General features: G+C 43.4%; 1 protein-coding gene across 1 annotated transcript; it reads left to right on the top strand.

The window, feature by feature from the left end:
• Positions 1–12,375: 12,375 nt before the first annotated feature.
• On the top strand, positions 12,376–23,753 carry TMEM212 (transmembrane protein 212; the record flags this gene model as incomplete). Its single annotated transcript, XM_080624007.1, is given in 5 exon segments — positions 12,376–12,536; positions 12,936–12,994; positions 17,834–18,120; positions 18,122–18,229; positions 23,616–23,753. Coding segments are annotated over 5 exon segments (753 nt in total).
• Positions 23,754–24,642: the final 889 nt, after the last annotated feature.

The raw sequence follows: 24,642 nt of genomic DNA, 5'->3' as shown, positions 1-24,642 counted from the left end.
TTCACAGCCAGATGGCTCTGTCCTCTCCTGCCACTGCCCTGTCTCCTGTGCTATGCTGCACACACCATCTCCCTGGTGGCCAGAGGAAAGAGGATTTTCATGTCGTGGATTTTGGGTGGATCGCAACAGGAAAAAAATGGGGTTAAATGAACCTTCAAAGTTTCGAGATACCATTAGCTGGAGAAATCCACAGGCTCTGCAGGGGAGGCAGAAGGAGCAGCAGCTGGTACAGCCAAATGCAGTGGCGTGAGGTGACCAGCAAGTTCCTCAGAGAAGGACCAGACACCCCACTACACCGCACAGCAAAGGAGTGCACGCACACGGTAAGAAAACGCAGGCTGGAGCAGATGCCACAATCCAGCAGAAGACACACACAAAAGTTTATTTTCCCTCATAAATCCATCAGGAAGCATAGAGCTAGTCTCCAAAAAGTTATTTTACTCTTTGACACGCACAACTGCAAAAGGCAATAGAAATGCTCTGTCCTGCCTTTCCAGAGTTTAGACTAAATTCAAAGCTGCCATCAGTCCCAGTTCCTCAGTACTCTGCTCTCAGTTTGTTCAAGCCCTCCATTGAAACCAGTAGCATAATTCTCTATTTGTCTATTTTATCCAGAATCCCAGTCATTTTCCACAGTTAAACGTGTAAAACCCAAGTTTGCCATAGGATCAAAACTAAAAGAGGAAGAACAAGTGAAAAAATCCAAACCCCATAACAACTGAGGAAACACAAAACCTTATATACAGAACCCAGCAGAGGCTATGCAATCATTTTATTTATACTCACCAACACAAGAGCTGCACAGACCTCAAAAGAGCACTGCTGAGGGTATATTCTCACTTTCAATTCCATCCATAAACCTGGGAAGACCAAAGTATTACAAATCACAGCATACTCAGCAAAGATACCCAAGTGTACAACCAGAATGAGTCGTCGTCACATGGAAGACTTTTTGAAGGAAGTAACTGGACACAAATGTTTAGCTGAGGTTTGGGATCAGTGTGCTGAGCAGCATGGTATTTACCTACGTGTACTGCAACGCCCATTTACCTGACTAATCCATCGGGTCCTCTTTCAACGAGACAAATGTTAAAGGAAAAGCACTGAATATTTCTGCGTTTCGTCCGGTTTGTGTATTCCCTCAATCAGTGTTGCACTATAGATTTCTGGAAATTATTAACAAATACATAAAGAACACTAACAAACAGAGCAACCAGTGACATGCAGCCTTAGATGTGTCAGTCACTATTAAACCTTTAAATGAAAGTGACCGTGAAGTGCCATATTACCCTGTTTTACTGTATGTCACACTCACTGAGGGAAAGTAAAGGTGAACCAGAACCGGTTCTTCAGCAATTTAATTGTAAGTATCACATACAGCAGCCTGTAATGCATACCCAGAGATGGGCCACTTAGTATTTACTTTCTTTAGTTTTCAGCTTTCTTTGTTTCTTAATTTTCTGGCAGTCCCTAATGGATACCCGGATACCCAGTTATCTCAGACTAGCCAGAAGAAGGTCATTGCTGTGAGTTTTCTGGTAGATGAACGACATGAATGCAAGATGTTTGGATGGCATCTGCTCCACAGTCACGGCCCCCAGTTTTCATCTGGGGACACTGGAGGTTTCGTTGTCATACAAGAAGGGCTGGCATTTATTTGGGGCCACATCATCATTCCCGGCATGGCTCCAGGCAAGTCCTTATGCAAACAACCAGCATTTACTTGGAATTTGCATTAACGTTTCACTGAAAAGCTGTTTCGGAAGACACCAGTTTCCAAATCTTTGGGTTCTCCCTGTAATGAAATATCTCTAGGCTGGTTATGCGAGTGAAAGTTGCAGCTGGGTGTGATTCAGAGCTGCATGTCTCTATTTAGTATTGACTTAAGTAACTGAGGGCTGCTGTGAGCGAACTGCCCATCCCAGATCCAAAGACCCTTATGTCCTGGCAGCACCATTCCTTCTGCATTTACAGCAAAACACACTTTGGATTCAGGAATGGATTTAAGCCAATGAGGGAGAGGAAAATTTCAAGTCACTTTTTCCTGCTGTTAGTGGAATTCCCGAAATCACACCTCATGCCAACAAGTACCCTACGGAGCCAGCCTCAGCAAACTCCCATTCCAGCTAGCCAGAACTTACCTGGGTCTGAACTAAATGCACTGCAAAGTCCCCAGAAATGATGCGACATGCCATGCTTGGGTGTTAATCCATGGGACACAGCCAGCAGCATGAAATCCCAGCACCACGCCATGGATTCAGCTATTTCTGAAGCCCTTCTGAAGCCTGCAGAGAGGACTGTAGGACCACTGCTCTGGGAGGCAGTTAACCCACATGATGGGTGAAGTGAAGAGATAAGCAAGTGAAGATATGCCAGCAGCAGTGCAGTATCACCCATCACGGCTCCAGCTCTGAAGTGCTTCCTCTTCCCAACGTCACACTGCAGGACCAAAAAGCAAGCAGTTCATGGCTTTTCTTTTTCTTTTTTTCTTTTTTCCTTTTTCCCTAAAAAAAAAAAACAAAACAACAAAAAAAAACAAAACAACAACAAAAACAACAACAACAACAACAACAAACCAAAAAAAACAAACAAAAAAACCCCAAAAAAACAAAAAACAAAAAACACAAAACAACCAAAAAAAACCAAAACCCACAACCGAAAAACCAGTTCAGTTTTCGTTGTTTTAAAGGTAGGAAGAAATGCTTTTTTAGCTCAGAGCAGTGAGGGAAAAAATCGTATCATATTCCTGCATCTAACCATACTAAATGGAAAGGAAAAATCCCCTGCAGTTTTCAGAAAACCAGGCAAAACTAGAACTCTAGCCAGCCTCTCTCCTCTTTAACAGATCCATGCTTCAGGGGTATTATACTACTCTAAAAAGGGGGTGAATAGAGGTAGAGAAGCGAGGGACTGCACAATGACAACAGAGGCGAAGGGGCTTCAGGATTTCAAGTTCTAGCTCAAAAGGCCTGGCCCCTGATACATTGTGCTCACCCAGTATGAAACCACTTGTGTATTTTAAATGTGCTACAACATCTTCACAGGGCAGTTCTGCTTTTCTTCCTCTGCTTCTGGTGCCGGTCTGGTCCCGGGGAACCCACGTGCACACAGCTTCCTGGTCTCATGGGGAACATGGCTGGCCTGGGGAGGCTTTCTAAGAACAAACTGGGGAGGGAGCACACTTGTTCCCCACGATTGCTGAACAAGACAGTTGTGGCATATTTAGGTGTCCAAATACTGATTTTCTTGCAAACAGCCAGCAACTGCATGGCCCCTTCAGGTGATGGTTCCATCACTTACCTGCATTTCCTTGGGTGCTCCTCACCCAGCCATCACATGCCATGATGCATGGCTACTTATAGCCAGTTGCCTTATTATTTATTATAAATATTCATCATTGCATACTATGTTCACTGAAATTACAGCCTTTCAGGGAAGGGGTAGCAAAGGCTTGGGTGGTGTCAGCGGCTGAACTTCAGCAATTTAAACTTGCTTCATCGAAATTGGAGCACAATGAGCTTTCCCTGCCAGCAGCAATTAGAAATAAGCATTATCAGATTACTTTCTGCAGCAATAGCACTTTGTAATTTTCCTTCCATGAGGGACAGGGAAATGTCATCAGTGGTGGGGGTGCGATACCTGTCACAGATCTACTCTTGGCAAGTGGGTATATTTCTTATAAACTCCTCAGAAGTGCTCGATTCCAGGTTTTTGAAAGATTGTTTTTACTCTGAATCGCTTTTCCATCTTCTAGTTCCTGAAACAGCAACTTTTGTGAGGCTGGTGGTTCAGGCTAAACCTGCACAGCAAAGCTCTCCTGAAGCTTCATTTAGCAATGACAAGGGATGCTGAGATTCCTTGGGAGAAACCTGAGTGAAAACCTTGTAGAAACAGAGTACATTCCAGTGGGGGGAAAAACACAGGCAAGGGTAAGTTTTATTGTGTTTAGGTCAGTATTTATATTAGTGTGAGTACTTTGAAGGCCAGTATCTATTTCCATGAACTATTGCTATCAGCAAGCAGCAAAGTCCTCCCAACCTGCCTTAGATGGGGAAAAAGCATGTTATTCTTGAAACACCAGTCTGACTTTTCACGTTTGCACTCCAAGTCCTACTACGTTTTTAAAGCCCTGAAGACATTATGCTGCTCATTGCCCAGCTCCTTTGGCTTACTGAAGGAAGGAAACTGAGCCTAACCTTTCTTACACCACAAATGCAAGCCTTGGACCTTTTAATCTGCTGATGATGTACTTGCTATCTGATTTTTCAGAGGCTCCTCGTGACTTCAGACACAGTCACGAGCATTTTGATGACTTTACTGGCAGACTTTAGAAGGCTCCCATAAAAGGAACACCTTTGACTTCAGGTTGCAAAAGACAGAGATCACTTCAGGAGATTACAGCTCCCACACAAATAGGCTTGTTTAGGGTGGTACCACTACTAATGACTTTATTGACTGAGATAACTCTCTCATAGTCTGGGCAAGCACTGGTTTTAATTAGGAGCACCCAGGCTTGTTAAGGGACCAAGTATGGTACTGAGTCACATCACATGAAACGGTATGGAGACTGCTTAAGGTTATGCAATTAAGTCTTTGCTTTTAAGACCTTTCCTAAAACTGCTCCCCTGGGAAGAGGAAGCCAGCAGGGCATGTGGCATTACAGCATGCTGTTCAAGTGGGTACCACAAACATGTCTGATCAGAGGCTAAAGAGGAGGATTTTGTGGACTGCTAAGGATAGACATGCTGAAATATTACTTCAGTGGAGAAACATGGCCCCGAAAGGCATTTCTTCCATTCTCACACAGTCCCTAAAAACCTTAACACTGGCAGTGCTTTAAATACCACACTTTAGTTTTGGGATTTTGTAATTCTATATAAGTGGAAGCACTGCCTTCAGATAGTGACCTTACAATGCTCTCCCCCCAACCCTGCACACAGCTCTGAGTAGACCTTGTGCTGAGGTGGATGTGGAACAGCAGCAGCAGGCCTGCCTTGTCCCTTGTTGCCCTCCTGCCCAGGATGCCTGCTGTAGGCCACTTGCTCCAGGAAGCCTCATCCCTTAGGGAGGAGGAATTGACAGAGTCAGTGAGCCTCGGTTCCTGGTTTGGGGGAAGATAAGATGTCTTCTGGGAAGTGTAGTTCCCAGGAAACATGAATCCGCAGCCTTCCTCAAAAGGCAATCCAGAAAAGCTGGCAGCTTCTGACTGTTTCCATTGCTCCACTGCAAGGGAAAATGTGCTGAAATTAAGAGAGGGAAATTTTTATAGGCAACTCTGTGTGGAAACAAGCAGACTGCAGTAGGAAAACTCAAACGTGCTTAGGAGAATTAGACACAAAGAAGAAAATCTTTCTGCCTTGACGAGAGTTGGAAAAGAGTGGTGTTTCCTGAACTTTGCAGTCAAAGGGAAACTAGCCCTGAGGTTCACTGGGAGATATGAAGGCTGCTTGAGGAGAAAGCACTGGCTGGCCAGAGACGCAGGCACAGCTAACCCCTCATGGTTGAAGGGGGGTGAAAATATTCTTGCAGAGTTGAAGAAAGGAGCTTTGCAAAAAGAGTTGGAGAGTTTGGACCCCAACCTCCACCTGCCCAGCAATGGCAAATAGCTCCTGTGCCTGCTGCTTTTGTCTAGGAATGAGCCTTTGGGGCAACGCATGCTGCAGAGCTGTAAAACAGAATCTGCAGATGCTGCTAAAAGAACCTGTTGGTATGAACTAAGAATTACTGACAAAAAGTGTACAGCAGTTGTTTGTGGTTTACATATGTTACCATGGTGCTTGTGTACAGAAAGAGGTGAAGGAAGTGTTTCTAAGGATGACTGTGGAGAACTGAACACTGCACAGAAGTCAGGCTGATAAATCAAACAGCAGACGCTAGGTTTGCCCAAAGTTTCAAATACTGTTTTGGGGAAAGTGGCTTATATTATCATTCTGAAGAATTTGTCCTTGTTTGTAACAAGAAATGCAGTCTTCTGGCTATGCAAAATTCAGTGCAGTATGTCCTGCGGAAAGTTTGAATGCAGTATCTAAAAGTCCTGAAGTCCACTCCATCTCATTAATCACTCCATCCACTAATTAATCAGCATTTATTGCCCTGCCCAAACACTGGCATAGCCACCAGCTGTGCAAACCCAGACTCTTTGCTCCATGCCTCTTGCAGGAAAGCTGTATTTATATACACGCAACTCTGCTATGGAGGCCTTGGTTTGGTTACTGGCATTGGTTCACATGCGTCTGCTTCAGCATGTCCTCTGCAGCCTCTCTGCACTTGGTCAGAGGGCTCTGTACACACAGAGCTGTCTGAGAAACTGCTATTACTTACCCTGCTTTACTGGTTTGGGGCACAGCATCGATAAGAGTATTGCACTTACAAACTGTACACTAAATAACTGCAAATAATAACCAGTGAAGACATTTATGAGCTGAGTGGGGCTCTAGGACAATAAAGGATTGCTGATGGTAGCTCACTCACTACCATCTCTACATATTGGCAGTAAAGCTGACACCAGCAGTCAGAATCACGGTCTTACAAAGACATCTTCAACATTACTTTCCACTTTACAAATTTAATTAGCCCTTTCTCCCTCAAGCAGCACAATACAAAATATATTTCCAGGTAAAGTAGCCATTTTCTAGATAGAGAATTGGAGAGAACATTAAAGCAAAAAACCCCAAACAACCCATGCCTAAATTATCTACATGGAAATTTTGGCAATTGCTCTGAAAGCAGCAATCTTTATGTTTCATGGTCTCCTAAACCAGAACACTGATAAATGAATTCTTGGAGATGGAGTTTAAACCAAATCCCCACATCTTTCTCTGGACCTACCAGGCTGGCAGAAGTTTAGACAGCAACAGTCATATTTTCTTTTTCAAGAATAAGCTGTTGTGATCTCTTGTTCTTCTTCCCCACAGCCAGCAGGTCCACAGGGCTCTTGGTTTTTTGGGAGGGGACATTTTGTATTATAGGAGAGTGCTGAACAAAACTCTAAGTATGATAACAACATGTAGCCCAGAAGCACCTTCTGACCAAAGCATCCCAGAAATCAGAGCTGGCCTCAAAGAGTTTGGGTTGAAGCAGCAGCCAAGCGGGGCAAGGCAAGGCAGAGGCAACAGCTCTGTGCATCCTGGTTAAGTTGCTGTTGAAATCACAGTTTTGGGATGCCTGTAGCCATGTCTAGAATGTTCCCAGATAACAAACTCAGCCGAGGCACAGATAGCAGTGCACAGCATAGCCTGGAGCACCCTTCAAGGTCTGGGTTTCTGCAGGGAAAGCTATTAGTTTGTGCTGGTACATTGACTTCTGCATGAAGGTAACCTGTGCTGTTAATGAAACCCAATGTCTGGTTTTCAGAAAAACCTGGTAGCTGAGTAATTCTTTTTGTTAACTGTACTACTCAAATAGAAGTTTATGGATCTGATTTCCTGCTGTTAGGAAGCTGAAAATTAATCAGACCAGTATACAAATGACAAGATTGAATAAAGAGCTTGGTTATTTTACCAGTAGCTCAGCTTGTCTTTCCCAGAAAGAAAGCGTTTCATGTATCCCATGACACTGTGCCACCACGTAGGTTTCCTGGGGTCCTGATTTCCCCAATATTTTGATGCCTGCCCCCAGTTTCTGGTGACCAATTAATTATTGAGTATATTATCTCAGGGGTAGCATTGATACCTTCCCTATTCAGTAGTGTAATATTTTATGTGTAAAGTGCATCTGAGGCTCAGGAAACCTTACTAACCTTACTTCTGAGCCTTTCTGAATACTTAGCAGGATTTGGGAAAACCGGCATTTATAGAGAGGGTACCTCCTGCCCTGAGCTGCTGGTGGAAAGAGGCAGATGAAGAGCCACTGTTGACTCTGTGAGCTCAAACCAGCTCCTCTCCAAAACAGCCTTTCTCTGCCATGTCCAGAAGGTGCTGAGCAAAAGCTGTCATTCAGATGCTGAAGATGCTCAACAAAGATGCTCTTCAGATGAGCTGGTAGCTCTGTGCAGCTCTGCTGCAAGAGGTCTAAGGTGCAAGAAGACAGACACGGAGTTAAGGCTGACCTCCTGAGTACATAGCTTACCTCTTCATTCTACAAGCTGGACTGATGCTTCTTTTACAGCAACATCTGCTCTGGGTTTAAGGACTCCAAGTGATAAGGGTTCCACCATCCTCACTCAGAAACCGCTCTCCCTAATCCTTTCACCTACCATAATTCAGCTTTCAAAGCTGAATATTCCTGTATTAGCCTTTCCTGTGAGATCCTGTTACAACTACTTTTTCATACATAGGGACCTGCTCATACCTGCTTTCCCCTCGTTGGGCTGCATTTGTGAATGAATCATCACTTTACTGTATTCATGGTTCCCTGCATGTAATTCTGGGAGTGTGTGTGTGTGTGTTTAAACTGAAAGCATGGAAGTGCCCTATGAGACCATTGAATGCAGGGCGAACAGGACCAGGCAGTAGGCCACCCACCAGCATCAGCTCACCCCATGGGCACTGCGTGACCATCCTGGGGACACCCTGGGTTTGCCCTCCTGCAGTACAGGGACAGGAAGCACAGAGGCACATTTGCCTTCTACAATAAAAGAATCACCAAAACGCTTCAGCTCTGTCTTTCGTCGATAAAAAGACAGCCAGAGAATTGCCCTCTCCCACGAGCCCCAGCACTCAGCCCATGAGATAATACAGGCTGGCCTTTTCTTTGCAGCTCTATTGTTTCAGTGCTTGGAAAATAGCAGCAGGCTGAGCAATGAGTCATCTGTCACTAGATGGGGTTAAAGTAATTTCCGTTTTCTGTTGCCATGGGGAAATCAACGTCCAAAGATTTGTCCTTTCTCCCACTCAAACACGTGGGAGTAGAAAGCCTGAAACCCAGCAGGGCTAAACACTTTTTGGTATTTTTTATGTATTCTCCCCCCCCCCCCCCCATAAACAAACTTCCCTCCATGGCCTTGCAGCTGACAGTCTGTTCTCGGAATCGTCCGGCTAACAATGTCATTCCCCTTGGATTGCAAAAAATTCAGAAGCAGAGTTTAAGTAAATATTTGACATTCATATAGGAGTTGCTTCATGTTATCACTTAGTTGCTTCATGTTATCACTTACAAGAGTCTCTGTTGCTTGTAAAGTTTTACATGTACATTTGAGGGGCTTACAAACTTGATATTAATAAAGTAAATTAACCTAGCAGCTCACCCAGCATTCAGACTATAGTGTAGAACAGAAACAGGAAAGAGGAAATTGCAGTAAATACCATTTAAAAGCCTTACTAATGTATGGCTTATATGAGTAGCAGCATAGCAACATCTAGTGTTGATCAGGGATATAGCTGAAAGTTATCATCATACTTCATTAATGGCAGTTTGATGAAATCCGCAGACACGTTTTTCCTGGACCAGCACCCCACCACCCAGCCACAACCTCAGCTTCTTTTCCCGTGTGTTTCATAACCTGTCAGTTCTCCATGCTCCATGTCGCTGCCTTCGTTAGCTTTGCAGAAGTCATCTGGTAATGCTCTCAATCTGGCTAGTTCATTATGAAAATTATTGTGGTTATATTTAAGAGCTGACTTAATAGATCTACAGGTTTAAATGTGATTCAGTGCAACAGTGGCCAAAACTTTTAACATCTGAACCGAAATTAAGAAAGCAGTTCCTACCTGACAGCTGATCATGTTACCAGCTGTGTCGTAAAACCTAGGACCAATTAAACACTGCTGTCAAATTGGTAGAGCGGCCAAAATTACTCCTTTCCCTAGAAATGAGCATGTAAGTGTAAGGTTGCAGTGCTAAGTGGTATTTCAGAGGAGGCTGTGTTTTCACTCTCCTGTATTACCCTGCAAACACAGGGATTAATGCATTATGCACAGTTTAAGATAATCTATAGAAAAACTGATTGAGGTACATTCTGAATCTATCACCATATGCCATTGTAGACACTTAATTTAAAAAGACACCTGGTGCTCAAAGTTAAGTTCCTTGCTATTTAGCTCTTTTGTAGTTACGGATTAACGTTAGTTTAGATTTGATTAGCTAAATCTAGTTAAACTAATCAACTTAACCTTAGTTTAGGTTTAATTATTTTTAGTGGCTTCATTATACTCTATCATTTTTTTTTCACATAAGCAAACCTTTATATCAGGGCTCGCTGAGCCTTACTTAAATAAAATAATTTGTCTCCTTAGATTACAGCTCCTATTACATGGAGTTTGCTTCATCTTCAGGAAAATAACATCCTCTGGCTTTTCTCAAACAAAACAAAATTCATGAATGGCTGCTTTCCAAATCTATCTCTGTCTTGCAACACCCTGTGAACAGATTTTTGCCACATTTAAGTTTATTACATGATCTAATTAGCATGACTGTGTAGGTGTGTGGAATGCACTGGGGGAGACGAAAAATACAAGTGTACAAAATGCTGTTATACAATTTGCTATGGGGACACGCTTATTAAAGACAGAGACCTGGATCACACTCTGAATGCTTTTCAGAAGGATTTTGGAGTGAGCACTTAGGCAAGGAAAAAGAAACGATGTTCAAATCTATAGCAGACGCAACGGGTCAAGAGTGAGAAAGACTGACTACCACCTGATTTTTGTGACTTAAAAATACAATTACAGTTTTAAAAAGGTATTAGTTCTATACTCACATTTGTTGGTTTTGGCTCCAGACAAAACAATTCAGTAGAATTCAATGCATGACTGAAAGCGTGGACTGCAAAGTTGTCAGCTACACTGCGAGGCTCGCTCTTCATTGGAAAATGAAATGCATTTTCTTATTAATAGCAAGAAAATACAGATGTTAAGCACTCCAGCCATGAGAAAGGCATTAGGGTATTTGAAACATGCAGCCAGACCAGAGACCAGAATTCTGCTTCATGTTATTAAGACATTCACAACGCCCTAACCAAATTAAACAGAAAGCTAAGCAACATAAAACTATCAGGCTTTCATTCTTCTCCATGCACAAAACAACATTTTAAAGTTACGTGTGATCTTTCAGAGCTTTCAAAGGGGTCAGGCACTGGGCGCATCTGGCATGCTGATCTTCTCATTCAGGAACATGAAGTCATCCTCTGAGTTACATTCCTGAGTTGAGAACGTGTAATTTTCCACGTCACTTTACTGACTTGCACACTGAACAGACATTATTAGTAATTTCATTGAAGATTGGACATATTTAAGAAAACTGCAATTGTGTTTCAATTTAAGTAGAAGTGGAATAGTGTTTGGTAAAGAGGGATGACGATATTTGGATAAACACACTTCACACAGCCTGCTGTGCTATGCCATAAGTCAGCTCAGTTCTAAACCCCACCTGATGGGGTCAACTAGGTATTAAAGGAGGGGACGTTGTTATCACAGCAGCCCAAGGAGCCACCACTGTGCAGGCTGGTTTACCCCAAAGGGTGACTGTCCCTTTCAGGTGTCCTTTAGGAGGATGGGGATGTGCAGTGAGGCACGTGGCAGTACCCAATGCCACCCTGGCTGGTGGCAGCACTCCAGCAGGGTGGGGGGCCACAGGTCTGAAATGAGTTTGATGGTTATCAGCAGTGTGCCTCGGGGATTGCATTTTGTAAAGTACACAACACGATTGCTTTGGCTCTTGCAATCAAAATATTTGCTGTGGCAGGTAGTGAGAAACAGGCTCCAGTCTGACGAGCAGTGGGAGGCACCCAGCCCTAATCCCTTTGAAATCAAGGGCTTTTCCCCTGCCATGCCCAGAAACAGATCCTAGGAGTGACCTGCAGCCTCCAAAGTGCCTCTCAAAGCTCTCAGTGCCCTTATCTTTCCCATTTGGAGCAAAGACACCAACAGCATTAGCTGTGCCATTGTCTTCATTTCAAGTTACAACCTAGAGCCTATTCCTTCCGAATTTCTTTGTTACAACCACAGTACATCAACAATAACTCTCCTCGGGAGGAAGGTGGTCCTGTTCTGGAGGACACATACATGTATTGCAGAGGCTGCTGGCAACCAGGGGTCTGGTTTCATTATACTGGAAACAACAACCCCAGTTGCTGTCAGCAAGTTTCTGTCTCTCTCTGCACTGGGAAGAAGTCTGTCCTCTTGGGAGGGAGCATGAAGGAGTAATTCAGAAATCACAGGATGGACTTTCTGCAGCTGAAAGTAAAGGGCAACTAGTCTGGAAAAAAAACCCAACCATATTCCTGAGGGTGAAGGGGCTTTATTCACCACACTAATACCTTCTGTTTCTGTAGGAACATCTGAAGATAAACAGAATAGTGCTTCATTGTGCCAGGTAAACAGCTCTCACATGCCATGGCTACAGTCTCTAAGGAGCTTCTGTTTATTATGAACAGTCTCTGCCTCAGATTCAGCTAAAAAGCCTTGCTGTGAATCCAGCAGGGAGAGGCTCACAATGAAAATGAAGAACTTGTATGAAGTTACCAAAGGAATACTTATTGCCTTTGGGATTATAACACTTCTTTTTCTGGAAGTTTTGCCTTTTCCCCTGCTTTTTCCTGTAAGCCCTAGTTCTTCAGATGGAGCATTTGCCTCACCAGTCCCATTTGGAATGGAGCTTTGGTAGGCAGAACAAATGCATTATCAAAAGGAAGATGTTAGTGATGCTACAGAGACTTTAAAAAGTCAACTATGTCTGAATTATTTATTTCCCAACTCCTTAAACTATCTTTAAAAAGAGAAATGTGTGGAATTACGTGAAACTAAAATGAAAGGCTTACTGGAGGCTCTTGGTAAGATTTAAGTTTGCTGTAAATATTGGTGTATTGATTATTATCATGACCTGAGAATTTTTAATTTCCCTTTACAGGGAAAACCCCAAACTTTCTCATTCTGAACCTAATTTGGATTGCTAACAGTGTATAATTGTAAATTAATATCCCCAAGGTTATGCTGGTGTAATAGAGATCATTGTTTAGCTCTTCTCTTTGGTTCATTTCCTCATCTCTTGCATTTCTAAAGGGATGTTATAAGTGATGCAATGAGACAAGTACAACAAGCTTTACAGAGTAAAAGCTCAGGTAAGCATAGGACCATGAAATCCTAATCCTCCTCACTGAGAGCATGATGCATGCCTGGTGCTTCCTCGTGAAAACCGGTTGGTAGCACAACATAAAAACCAACAAGGTTTTCAGGGATGAGATCCTGTAGCTACAAGGGTTAAGAGGTGGTGGTGGCCCAGTGGCAACAGGTGAAGCACTGCAGAAGCTGAATCAAAATAGAGGTTGAAGGAAGAATGAGTCTTCTACTCTCATCAGAATGGTCAGAGGGGAAGATCTCCAAGGAAATCCTTCCTTTGGTTTTCCAGTGGGCTTGGTAATATTCTTGTGTTTCAGATGGTAATGATTTAGTCACAGATTTTACACCCATGTTATTCCCACTGCATGGCTGGTAAATCGTGAACCATTTTTTTTTTTTTTTTAATCCAAAAGGAAAGAGAAAACTTTCTGTTTGTGGCACTGTCATTTTTGATGTCTTCATACCAAGGATTTCACTACAGCACTTTATGGCTTTCCTACCCTTCCATCAACCTTGGGATGTTTATTTTTCCTCAAACATAGCTGTTTGCAGCATGCTAACAAGAACTGAAGCTCTTAACACCTCTATTTGTTTACTGAAGACATCAAAGCCTTTTTTCTTTCCCCACAAGCCTTCTTTGAGTTGGTACAATCTGCAAACAGCCATGTGAAACCAGTGCGTGCTTTGTATAGAGCAAAATAAAACCACAGAGCACTGAAGATACAGATATTTACTTATCTGAGATTCTAATTTTAGCTCTGCTTCATCTCTCATACTCAGCTTCTCGAGCTATTTGTTCCTGACAGCCCTGCAGTTTCAGCAGGCCTTCCTATTGCCTTCAAGCTGGGTGGAAGAACACGACTGCAAACATGAGCAATGGCAGACATAGCAGCTAATCTAAAACAAATATTTTGTAACATTTATGAGCAGATGTATTTCCTTGTTTTCCTTTAATGGAAAGCAGCACTAAATTTTTTGCTTTGGGGCCTGTCAGCTTTCGGTTCAGACCCAGGTGTGGGTGCTGGGCAATACACAGTAGAGGAAATGACAGATGTTGGTGGCAAATTAAGTAACAAGATCTGATGAAAATAATGTCCTAAGAAATACAGAGGCATCCTTTTTATGGATTTCCTAGATTTTTGAGGCTATTTTAAGGCCAGTCAAACTCCCACTCCTTACAGTGTAAACAGGATTACTCCTTGTACGGAACATAAGGCAGCCTAACCATCACTGAACATCACTGGTATTCCCCAGTCATACTTCAAGTATTGCCTTGCCCCAAACATGTAGCCCATGTGTTCAGAGCCTAATGGCAGTCTTCAGAGAGCATTATCTATTGACAATACATCACAGGAAATGTCTCCAAGGAGGACAACCTAAAGTCTCTCCATAGAGGAAGACCTACTAGAGTGGTATCAACAGATCATCTCCCCTAGGAGTTATTCAACTGGTCAGCTATGGTATGGACAACAGTGAAGAAGAAGGCAACAAATGAGGACAGGACAAGGACTAATCAATAGGGGTTTTATTCTGCAAGGAAAGAACTTGTCCCAAGCTGCGTTGGCTGAAGATTACAGAGCAGGCAAATGCCCAAGGCTTTCTGGGAATCGGGAAGGGTGATGTGCAAGGTCAGTGGGGGTCAGTAAGGCAGATCTGCGTGGACAAAGTACAGGTAATGAGAAATGCTGACTCCATTGTTTGGGGAGGGATGGTACGTTAAGGGCGTTTTCAGCAGCATACAACTTACTTTTTAATCACCTGGCAGTGGGTGTAGTTTCCCCCATCACAGCAGCGGAAGACATGCTGCATGACCTGGTGGAAGCAGGAGACCCATGCAGGAGGGGCTGGATGGGAAGAGGATGTGCTGTTCAGCAGCTCTTAACCCTGAAAACACCAAAAGATGATGCAAGGGGCAAGCAACACAAACCATTCTCCTTTCACCAACTCTGAACCAAGCAAGCAGTGCTGGTACAAGAAGATGCAGCCAAAGGAGCTGCAAGCATGTGGAGGACAGCAGTTTTGTCCACTTGACTCTGGATGCTGCTGAGCTTAGGTATTGCATCTGCCTCAGCAAGGCAGGGCTCAGACTCCCAGAGGTAAGAGAGAAAAGAAGCAACTGCTCCCAATTTTAGGGGACCGGGGACAGAACCAGGCTGCCGCTCCATTCCCAGCACTCAGGTGTCTCCTGCAGAGCACTCTCAAAGTCTTGCCTCTAGAAATAAAACAAAATGGCAGAGCCTTAAATAAAAAATAAAATAATAATAATAAAAAAAAGGTTTTAAGCCCATCCAACTTCCAACTTCGGGATAGAGTGTAAAATTTCCTGCCAGAGAATTTAAAACAAACTGGAAGCTGATCATCTACTCATTTAAACGATGTGCCTGGAGCTAAACCAGCAAGGCTGAATAATCTTTGCACTGCTTTCATCCTTCTTCAACTTTTTCTTTGTTCCATCAGCCACATGTGCGTTAAGTGTAAATTGAACTGCTCTTAGCTGGAAAAGCAGATTGTGAAAAGGGCTTGGCCCTCATCTTATAATTCAGCTTCAGTATTACAATTACTCTTAATAGCACTCTTATTTTGTTGTATTATTTATTCTGGCTTAGAACCCTCTAGGATCCCCTGAAGGCTTTTTTTTTTTTCTTTTTTTTCTGGTGGATTTAGCCAACATCCACTCATGAATCCAGATGGTTTTGCTTTTATCCACGGGAATTTAATGGTATGGATATGCCAAGATTATAACTTCAGGCTCAGCCTCAAGACAAGTATTTTTCAAATTCCCTAAATCAAAAATGGAAAATGCCATGAAAAACCTGGGCCTTACTGCATTTACCATGCCAGAATAGAAATCAAACCACAGGACAATATTGCTCAAGGTTCTGGATCTGTGCTGATAGTCTCCCCCATTGCACCAGAAATTGCAGCCCAGATCATGCTGTTTTCTGTGTTCTCGGATACAGATTCTTGCCTTTAGCACATCTTCAGCTCTTTCCATTCAACCAGCCTGAAGTTAGGAGCAAAGATACATGTGGATCCAAGATGCTTACATTGGAAAAAGAAAAGATTACTCACTGCAAGCTAGAGTTACTGCTGGTGTATTTAAATGAAAATGTGCCTGTATATGTCAGCTCATCATTACCACAAATACTCTCCCCAGACAAAACTGGTTCTGAAATAAGGGCAGTGACGAAATGTACGCTGCCCTGATGGGGACCTAGTGAATAACACAAGTGTCTGCTGTGCCTCTGACAGCACTTAGGACGAATAACCAACCCCAAACTCATTCCTTCTCCAGAGGGACAAAAGCAGCATGAAGCAGACATTAAAATAACCTTAATAACCTTCCTTTCCGTACTGCCTGGGGTTTCCTTCAGGCACTCCCATTTGTGGTGTCCTGGGTTTCTTCCCTGCTCCCCATTTGTCAGGGGGAAAATCCTGCTTGAATTTGCTGTGCAGTGGTAAGCAGAGCCAGCGTGGAGGGTGGTGCGGAAGGCATCTCCTGCAAGAACAGCAACATCTTTCCAAGTGCTCAAGGTACCTCAGGAACACAAGAGCAAACACAGGAGATGCATAGAACAGTTTTCATTGGGCTTTTGGCAACAAACAAGTAAACATCATTTGTGGCCATGCTGTGCACAAAAAGGATGAAAGGACTCATTATGCTTGAGTCCACACAAGGCAAATTTTAGTTTTTCCTCCAATTCCCAACTGGCTTTCAGTGCACATCACCAGGGCCCTGGTCCTGCCCCTGCTGTGCACAATCCTACCCCTTTCACAACCACTCTCTGTGCACAGGACCAGGGAGAAACATAGGGCACCTATTCCAGCCTGGTAGAGAAGAACCCTTTCCACTCCCCAAGAAGCTCAAGCCCAGCAGCTAGTTATTGCTTGCTTTAATAGCATTAGCTCTTTACCTGCAGAGTTGTTGGATCAAAGGAAATTTAAATTATTCCTAAAAGCTCTTCTAAGGCTTCCCCCACCATGGAAAAGCCTCTCAGCTGGCACACAAGATGGACCTGGCTCCGCAGCAAATCCCTCTGGGGCAGGGATGTGCCAGGACAAGAAGGAGGTGTGAGAGCCAGAGAGCGCGTGCTGAGGGCTGAGTATCCAGCACCAAGACTGCCTGCACTGGCTCAAGCAGCAAAGCTTTTTACCCACCTATGCCAGAGCTGAGCTCAACCATGCCAAAATCCTGCTGCGTAGAGCTGCTGAGGGCAGGGTAGGTGGATGCCGTCAGTCAGGGTGCCTAGTCCAGGAGTCCCTATAGTGTTACATGCAGGAGGCAGCAGGGAAGCAGCAGTGTTAATTTGAATGATACATTTGAAGGGGAAAGCACTGCTCTTGTTAGCACCATGGATCAAATTTGCTACGCAGGGCTTGTAGAAGATGCACATTAAATATCCCACCAGCACAGTAGCTCTGCCAGCTCCTATCCCATTTTCTTTTTTATAATGAGGGACTTTGTATTAAAGTATGCAGCTTAAATTTTAAAGGCCACCCACTGTACTTAGATGTTATATGGCAAATTGCATAAGTATACCTGTTCCAATTTATTCTTCTAGTATTTTTAACAAAACATGGTCTTAATGACTTTGCCTTCTCAAAAAACAAAACAAAACAAAAACAAAACAAAAACCCAATGAATAACCCCTATATTTTTCTTTAATAAGATCATGACACTCAAGCTACTAATTTTCCTTACCGTCACATCCGTTTTTGGACACAGAATAAAGGAGATTGAATAGAAAAACAGTTGGCTTTTTTTCCTGCAAGTTGGAAATGAAAAAATCCAAAAATACTGAGCTCTTCAGTTTTTAACTTGTTTTAAAATATTTGCTCAGGAGGCCAGAAAAGTGATAAAATGCTTTTGTCTCTGTTTCCCTGGGAGGCTGGTTTTGCTTTTGGCATACTGAGCATCATGGGCACCTCAGTGCAATTTGCTGCTGCCATTGCATTTCCTCTCCTCAGCCCATACTGCTACTGCTTGCTTGCTTCTGGGATTGCTCGGACCAGATACCTGGGTTATGCAGTCCTGTTCCCCTTTCTCTACACTGCCTTTCCAAACCTCTGCAAAGACCCACAGTGTTCTGAGTGCTACCACCTCAGCCTGCAAATACTGGCAAATACCGGAACTGTGCTTGAGCTCAGCTATGTTCTGTGTGTCTTTGGTTTTTGTGCTGGCTTTTGTGAGACTGCTCCAGTTTGGACATTTGAACATGAGCATCGGTCTTGACAGGGTAGGTGGATGCCACCAGTAATGATGTTAAAGGCAGCCATGAAAGCGGCACAGATGTTCAAGGACAGATCTTGAATGCACTCACATCAGAATCAGTAGCGCCCCTGAAGCCATGTGCGTCATTCCATTAAATTACTTTATAAACCAGTAACTTGGCCCTTTGTACCCATTATGTCCCAGTGCCGCTTCAAGTAAAGGGACACACCTTTAGCATACATAGCCTGGGCCTCTGAATTTAAAGACTGGGCAAAATTCTATGGAAATTGTACAGCTTGCTTTTGACATTGCAGAGAGCAGAACCCAAGGGTTCTGCCTTTACGCTTTTTCTCAAGACTGTGGATGTTGCACTACTATTAATGCAAGGAGACATTAAAACCTGCACAGACATAGACCTGTTACCTGAAAAGCAAAAGAGATGTGAAAAATAATCATCATCCAGAACATACCATCTCTGCTCCAAATAGAGCCGTAGAGCCTTAGGCAGCAGCACCTTGACAGTGTGGGAGAATGAGAGGTGAGGACAGGAGGAGGAACAGGCCTTTGGGTGACCCAGAACAGAGCCAGAGCCCAATGACCAGCTCCTGCAAGAGGCTCAGCATCAATATCCAGCCCTGACCCTCTAGCTTGCACACCTTGGAGGACTCACTGCTGGCTCAGACACTGGCAAATTTTGCTGTGCTGAGGAATACCTCACCTTCTGTGCATCCAATCCCTTTTTTTTGTTTTCCTTCCCCTTCACCTTTGTTTGAGGCTAGTCTTGAATCCCACAAAATAACTGTGTTTCCATGACAACAGTCCAGCAGTGGGCTCCCCTAGAGCATATGAAGAATCAAAACACGGCCAGCATTTCCTCCTGCTCTAGCATCACACCCCATGGTATGGTGGCCCCATTCTATCATCTCTCCTCATGCTGAAGTAGACTGCAGACTGCTTTAGGCAGAGCTCTGTCTGCTTTGGCATTACCGGCATTTACTGAACAATACGTTACACTACGCAAGTGATATACAAGTAGGTACCAGACCACAGTACCAGCTTATGGCAGAGAGAAAGGCCAAGAGGGTCTACAGTCTAAAGGACTGGACAGCTGCTGGATTTTGTAATCCCCTAAGCTTTATTAATAAAGATTCATACATTTCATGCCCTCCATAGTATTTTAGAGAGGATATGAAATGGTCCTTTGTTATTCAGTCACTGCTTCGCTTCTAATAAATAGCATTTCTTTTGCCTCCCTTCAACAAAGCCCTGCTGAACCCAGCCCAGCAGAGCATTCAAAGAGCCCCACTGAGACCAAAAGCATCCCCAAGATGCATCCTCTCCTCATGCAGGGCAGGATACCAACACATTTGCAGAATCAGGCCTTGCTTCCCCAAGGGTTTCCTCCTGCTGTATCTTGCCCAGCTCCAGCTGAGTGCCCAGCTGATCGCCCGCTCTTGAGGCTGTTCCAAAACCCCATCCCTTCCCTGTGGCACTTCTGTCTGCCCTCAGACCAAGATTTATGAGGGTTATCCATGGATGCAGTTGCAAGAAAAGTCCAAAAGCTTTCATTGCAATGCCACAAGCAGCACAAAAAAAGCAAAATGCCCTTTGTATACCTGATCCTTACTGAAGGGATATGAGCAGGACACTCAAACACAGACAGCAAGCTATGAAGTGGGACCTGAGGAGGCAACATGGATGCGTGCCAAACTGACAATGGGGTTTAATTTAACAAGCGCAGATTTAAGTGTGGAAATCAAATATGAAACAGTCATAGCCAGCATTGTCTGCATTCTTGGAGTGGCACTAAACTAGCAGAAAGAAAAGAACTGAGACACTGGCCCAGACATGCTCCAGCTGTCTGCGACTACCTCTTCCCTCCTCCACTGAATGTAACTATTCAGCTTGTTTTCATTTCATTACTGGATGTTATTTTTGCAACTTGGGAAAAGAATAGAAAAGGGAGGAAAAAAAATGTCCTTAAAATGTTTTTGGGTTTATTTTTAAGAGTTAGACCATTTCTTTCCTTTTTATCAGATATAAAGTACAGACTTTTGAAAGTTCACAAGGCCTATGGTACTATTAGTCAAGTATTTGTCTCTCAAATAAGGTCCTTTACCTTAGAGGCAGCAGCATTTGTGTTGCTGTAGCTATTCATGTAAGTTGTACTCATTTGGTACTGAGCAACATGCAATTAAATAGCCATATAAAACACCCGCAGGGTGAGCAACAGATGCCTACAGGTAACCTTAAATTTCATGCACTCACATGCCAAACCTTTCAGCTCTAGCGTTTTAACTCCTCATTTGCATGTGGGAGCAAGGCAGTCACTTTCCTCCATCACCATGGGTAGGTAAACAAGAGGCACTCTACCAGGCGCAGAGAAATCAAGCTTTTAATGAGTTGGTTAAAAGCCTGATGCTGCAGATCACTTAATGGGAGTGCTTCTCAACCCACCGCAGGGTCATCCCTTCCCAGCCTCCCTTCACTGCCTTCTTCTCAAGAGCACAGCTTATCCATTTTTAATGTTAAAAAGAATTCACATCCAAGATCTGATAATAATTTATTTTCCCTCTTTTTATGCCAATTTTGCTTGACAGGGAAATGCACCGCCCACCCACCCCAGCTGGGGACAGTCCACCCTATGAAAAAGTCAAACATTTGCCAAACAAAGAGCCAGGATTATATAGCTTCCCACTGAGCACAGTGGAAACTCTCAGTTTGTGCTGGACTTCTCTGGAGAAATCTTCCCTCTGTTTTAATGTTGATACACTTCAGCAAATTTTCAATGGCCCTTCAAGGGAAAAGCAGAATGCAGTGTTTCTTGCCATTTTATCTATCTTCCTCTTCAGGACAAAGGCATATACGCTAACCCAAGAGCTCTCTCTTCATATCAACTTTTGCCCACTCCTGCAGTATACCTGGCAGAAGAAAGTCAGATGTGCTTTAATGCAAGTCTCTCCAGACTTGTTGTTTTGTGACATCCAAAGCAGGTCAGTAATTCTAAATTTGAATATTTAAGCTCCAACTAAGATTTCTGAAGTGCATGTGCAATAACTGCTTACTACACACAGATCATTGCTTCCTAATAAATGGCACTGCTTTAGGGAATCACATGGATAGGGTAAGAACCCTATCTTTACCTTATTCTACCCAGTTCAGCAAGCAGAGAGACCTTCCTACCTCCTGCTCCGTCATGATCCTCTGCTGGGCCTGCTAGACCTGAACACGGCACTCACTAGCAGTACTGGAGACATCAAGCTTGGCAATACACTCCCCATAAGGCACCAAGCCAACCCTGCCAGGCAATTCTGGGGCCTAAAGAAGTCTTAAAGAATATTGGAAAATGGAAAAGAAATTTTGGAATTTTTTTTGAAATTATGTTCTTTCCATTTTATGGTATTCAAATTAGATAATTCCTTTTTCATCCCAAACTGCTTATCCTCTAGTAGTTTATAATTTTTTGTTTAATGAAAATTAATTCTCATGCTAGAATCTAATTTCCATTCACTAGGGATAAGAGATGATGATTTTAAGCAATGAGTTTCTCCATATCCAGAAAACCTAAACATATGCTCAACACCAAGCCCATGAGCAACTCCATTTACCTTAATGCATGCTTATCTCTAAGCATATGCTTAAGTGGTTTGTTGGCAAAAGCTAGAGCGCTTATCCCTTTCCAGATGACGTATTTAATATTTACCAGTAATAACCTCCTCAACAACTATAAACACCAGGAAAAAAAAAAAAAAAAAAAAAAAAAACCACAACAAAACCCACACACATTGAATCCTCTCCAGTCAGAGCATTTCCAGATAGGATTTCTACATTACCTAGGAAGGTCAAACTGTTCCATGCTCAAAGGCTGACCCCAAAGCCATGGGAATCAGTTGAAGGGTGTTGACCAGTTACATCAGTTCGGGGATGGGATCCACTGTGAGCAGAAACACCTTTCTTGTTTTGACACTGTGGCTAATAGAGATAACAAAGGCTCTATGCTGACATTAAGAAAATTTGTTTTATGTATTGACATCCTGTTAACCTCCAGGGCCCTTAAAGGAAGCTATTAATTTAATAGTTGCATCATAAAGATATGGTAAAACATGTATTGCTGAGCAACAAAGGAAATCTCCAAGCCTAATGTCAGCATTAACACCTGCACAGGACAGCACTGACTGCAGGGATCTCTGTACAGAGCATAAATTTAAAGAATCTGCCCTTGACAAGGAAAAAGTGCTCAAATCAAAGTGGTTGCAGCTGATACTGATTCTAGATACAGGCTTTGGTATCTGCCTCCACCATGTCCTCAGCAGCAAAGTGCCCCTAGATCCTACATGTCCTTCCAGTTTAATTTCGTACAAATGGTTAGGGCTGGAGAGAACCTTGAGATCAAAATGGATGGATTAATCCTCTCCCACCACCTGGAGGTAAGAGGCTGCACACAGCGTCTTATCTCACCCTGTTGTCAAGGGTTCTCAACCACCCTCAAGAACCGGAAAAGTTTATTTTACTATTAAGCCTGAGCAGTGCCTTAGTTGTTCTGTAATTATATTTGGCTGTAGATGGTACCTTTCTTACTATCCTACTTATATCATGCATATATGCAAAAGCAAAAGTGGAAGGTAATGGTAAGACATTTACCTAAAATGAGATGAGTGACCTAAAAGTATAGAAAGATATAAAGGCCCTGACTCAACAAAATACTTCAGCACATTGGATAATAGCTTCCTTCTTGAAGTGACAAAGGAGCCAACAAGGAGAGGTACGATGTTGGACCTTGTTCTCACCAGCAATGAGAAGCTGGTGGGGAATATGAAGCTCAAGGGCTGAGCTGCAGGAACCATGAAACGGTGGAGCTCGAGATCCTAAGGGCAGCAATAAGGGCATACAGAAAACTCATTACTGGACTTCAGGAGAGCAGACTTTAGCATCCTCAGGGATCTGCTTTGTAGAGTACCATGAGATAAAGCTCTGGAGAGAAGAGGGATCCAAAAAAGCACGGTAATATTCAATGGTCACCTCCTCAAGCTCAAGAACAATGCACCCCAACAAAGAGGAAGTCAGGCGAAAGCGCCAGGAGGCCTGCATGGATGAATAAGGAGCTCCTAGACAAACTCGGACACAAAAAGGAAGCCTATAGAGTGTGGAAGCAAGGACAGGTAGCCTGGGAGGAATACTGAGAAATTTGCTGAGCAGCCGGGGATCAGGCTAGGAAAGCTGAAGCCCTGAAAGTATTAAATCTACCCAGGTCAAGGGCAACAAAAAAAAGCATCTGTAGCTATGTTAGTGATAACAGGAAGACTAGGGAAAATGTGGGCCCTCTATGGAAGGAAACAGGAGACCTGGTGACCTGAGATATGGAGAAAGCTGAGGTTCTCAACAGACTTTTTGCCTCTATTGTCCCTGTACAGAGCTCCAGACACACTGCCCAAGCTGCAGAAGGCAAAGGCAAGGACCGAGAGAATGAAGAAACACCTACTGTGAAAGAAGATCCGGCTCAAGAACATCTAAGGAACTTGAAGGTGCACAAGCATGGACAGTGGGATTGAGTGCCTCAGCAAGTTTGCCAGTGACACCAAGCTGTGTGGTGCAGCCAACAAACTGGAGGGAAGGGATGCCCTCATGAAGCTCAACAAGGCCGAGTGCAGGGCCCTGAACCAGGGTTGGAACAATGCCAAGCAAAAATACAGGCCGGGCAGAGACTGGATTGGGAACAGCCCTAAGGAGAGACCTGCAGGTGTTGATTGACAAGAAGCTCAACACAACCCAGCACTGTGTACTCACAATGCACCACGTCCATTCATCCAGTCTCCTCATCTGTCTCCCACACAAACATCCTTTCCCCAACTCTACTCCCCACTCTTCAACCCCTGGCTCAGGGTCAGCACCATCCTTTAATCCTTTATCCTGCTGCTTACATTTTTTATCCTAACAAGAAATGGAAAGTTCCTTACAGCTTCAGCCAATTTAACCTCTAAGTTCTCTTTGCCCAGAGAGACAATAACTGTGGTTCAAGCCAAGATACTATCTCTTCCAGACAAGGGAAGTCTGGCAACTCTGATAGCTAATGACCTACGTAAGCCTGTGTTACAATTCCACTTTCCATAATTTAACTACAGTTTTAAACTGTGTGGAAATGCTATATAGTATTTATGGAAACATTAATGTTGCTTAGATTTTGGAAACAGTAATGCTGTTTTCTGTGGTATTGGTTAACCACAGTCTTGAACTATCATTCATTTGATAAAGTTTAGAGATGCTTAGAGACATTTCTTCCAAAATAGAAAGGAATAATTTGTGAGGCATTTCAGACAACAGAATCACTCCTGAGCATGGCTTCCTCCTCTCATCTGGCTGCAGTTAATGCAGGTGTCCATCTGCACCCAGAGCAGATTGCAGAATTAAAACCTAAACCTATAATAATCTGTCAGGCAACAT

Source organism: Psittacula echo, assembly GCF_963264785.1.
Source record: "Psittacula echo genome assembly, chromosome: 7".
NCBI classification, from domain to species: Eukaryota; Metazoa; Chordata; class Aves; order Psittaciformes; family Psittacidae; genus Psittacula; species Psittacula echo.
Note: the sequence above shows the minus strand (reverse complement) of the source record. Positions and strands in the feature narration are given on the sequence as shown.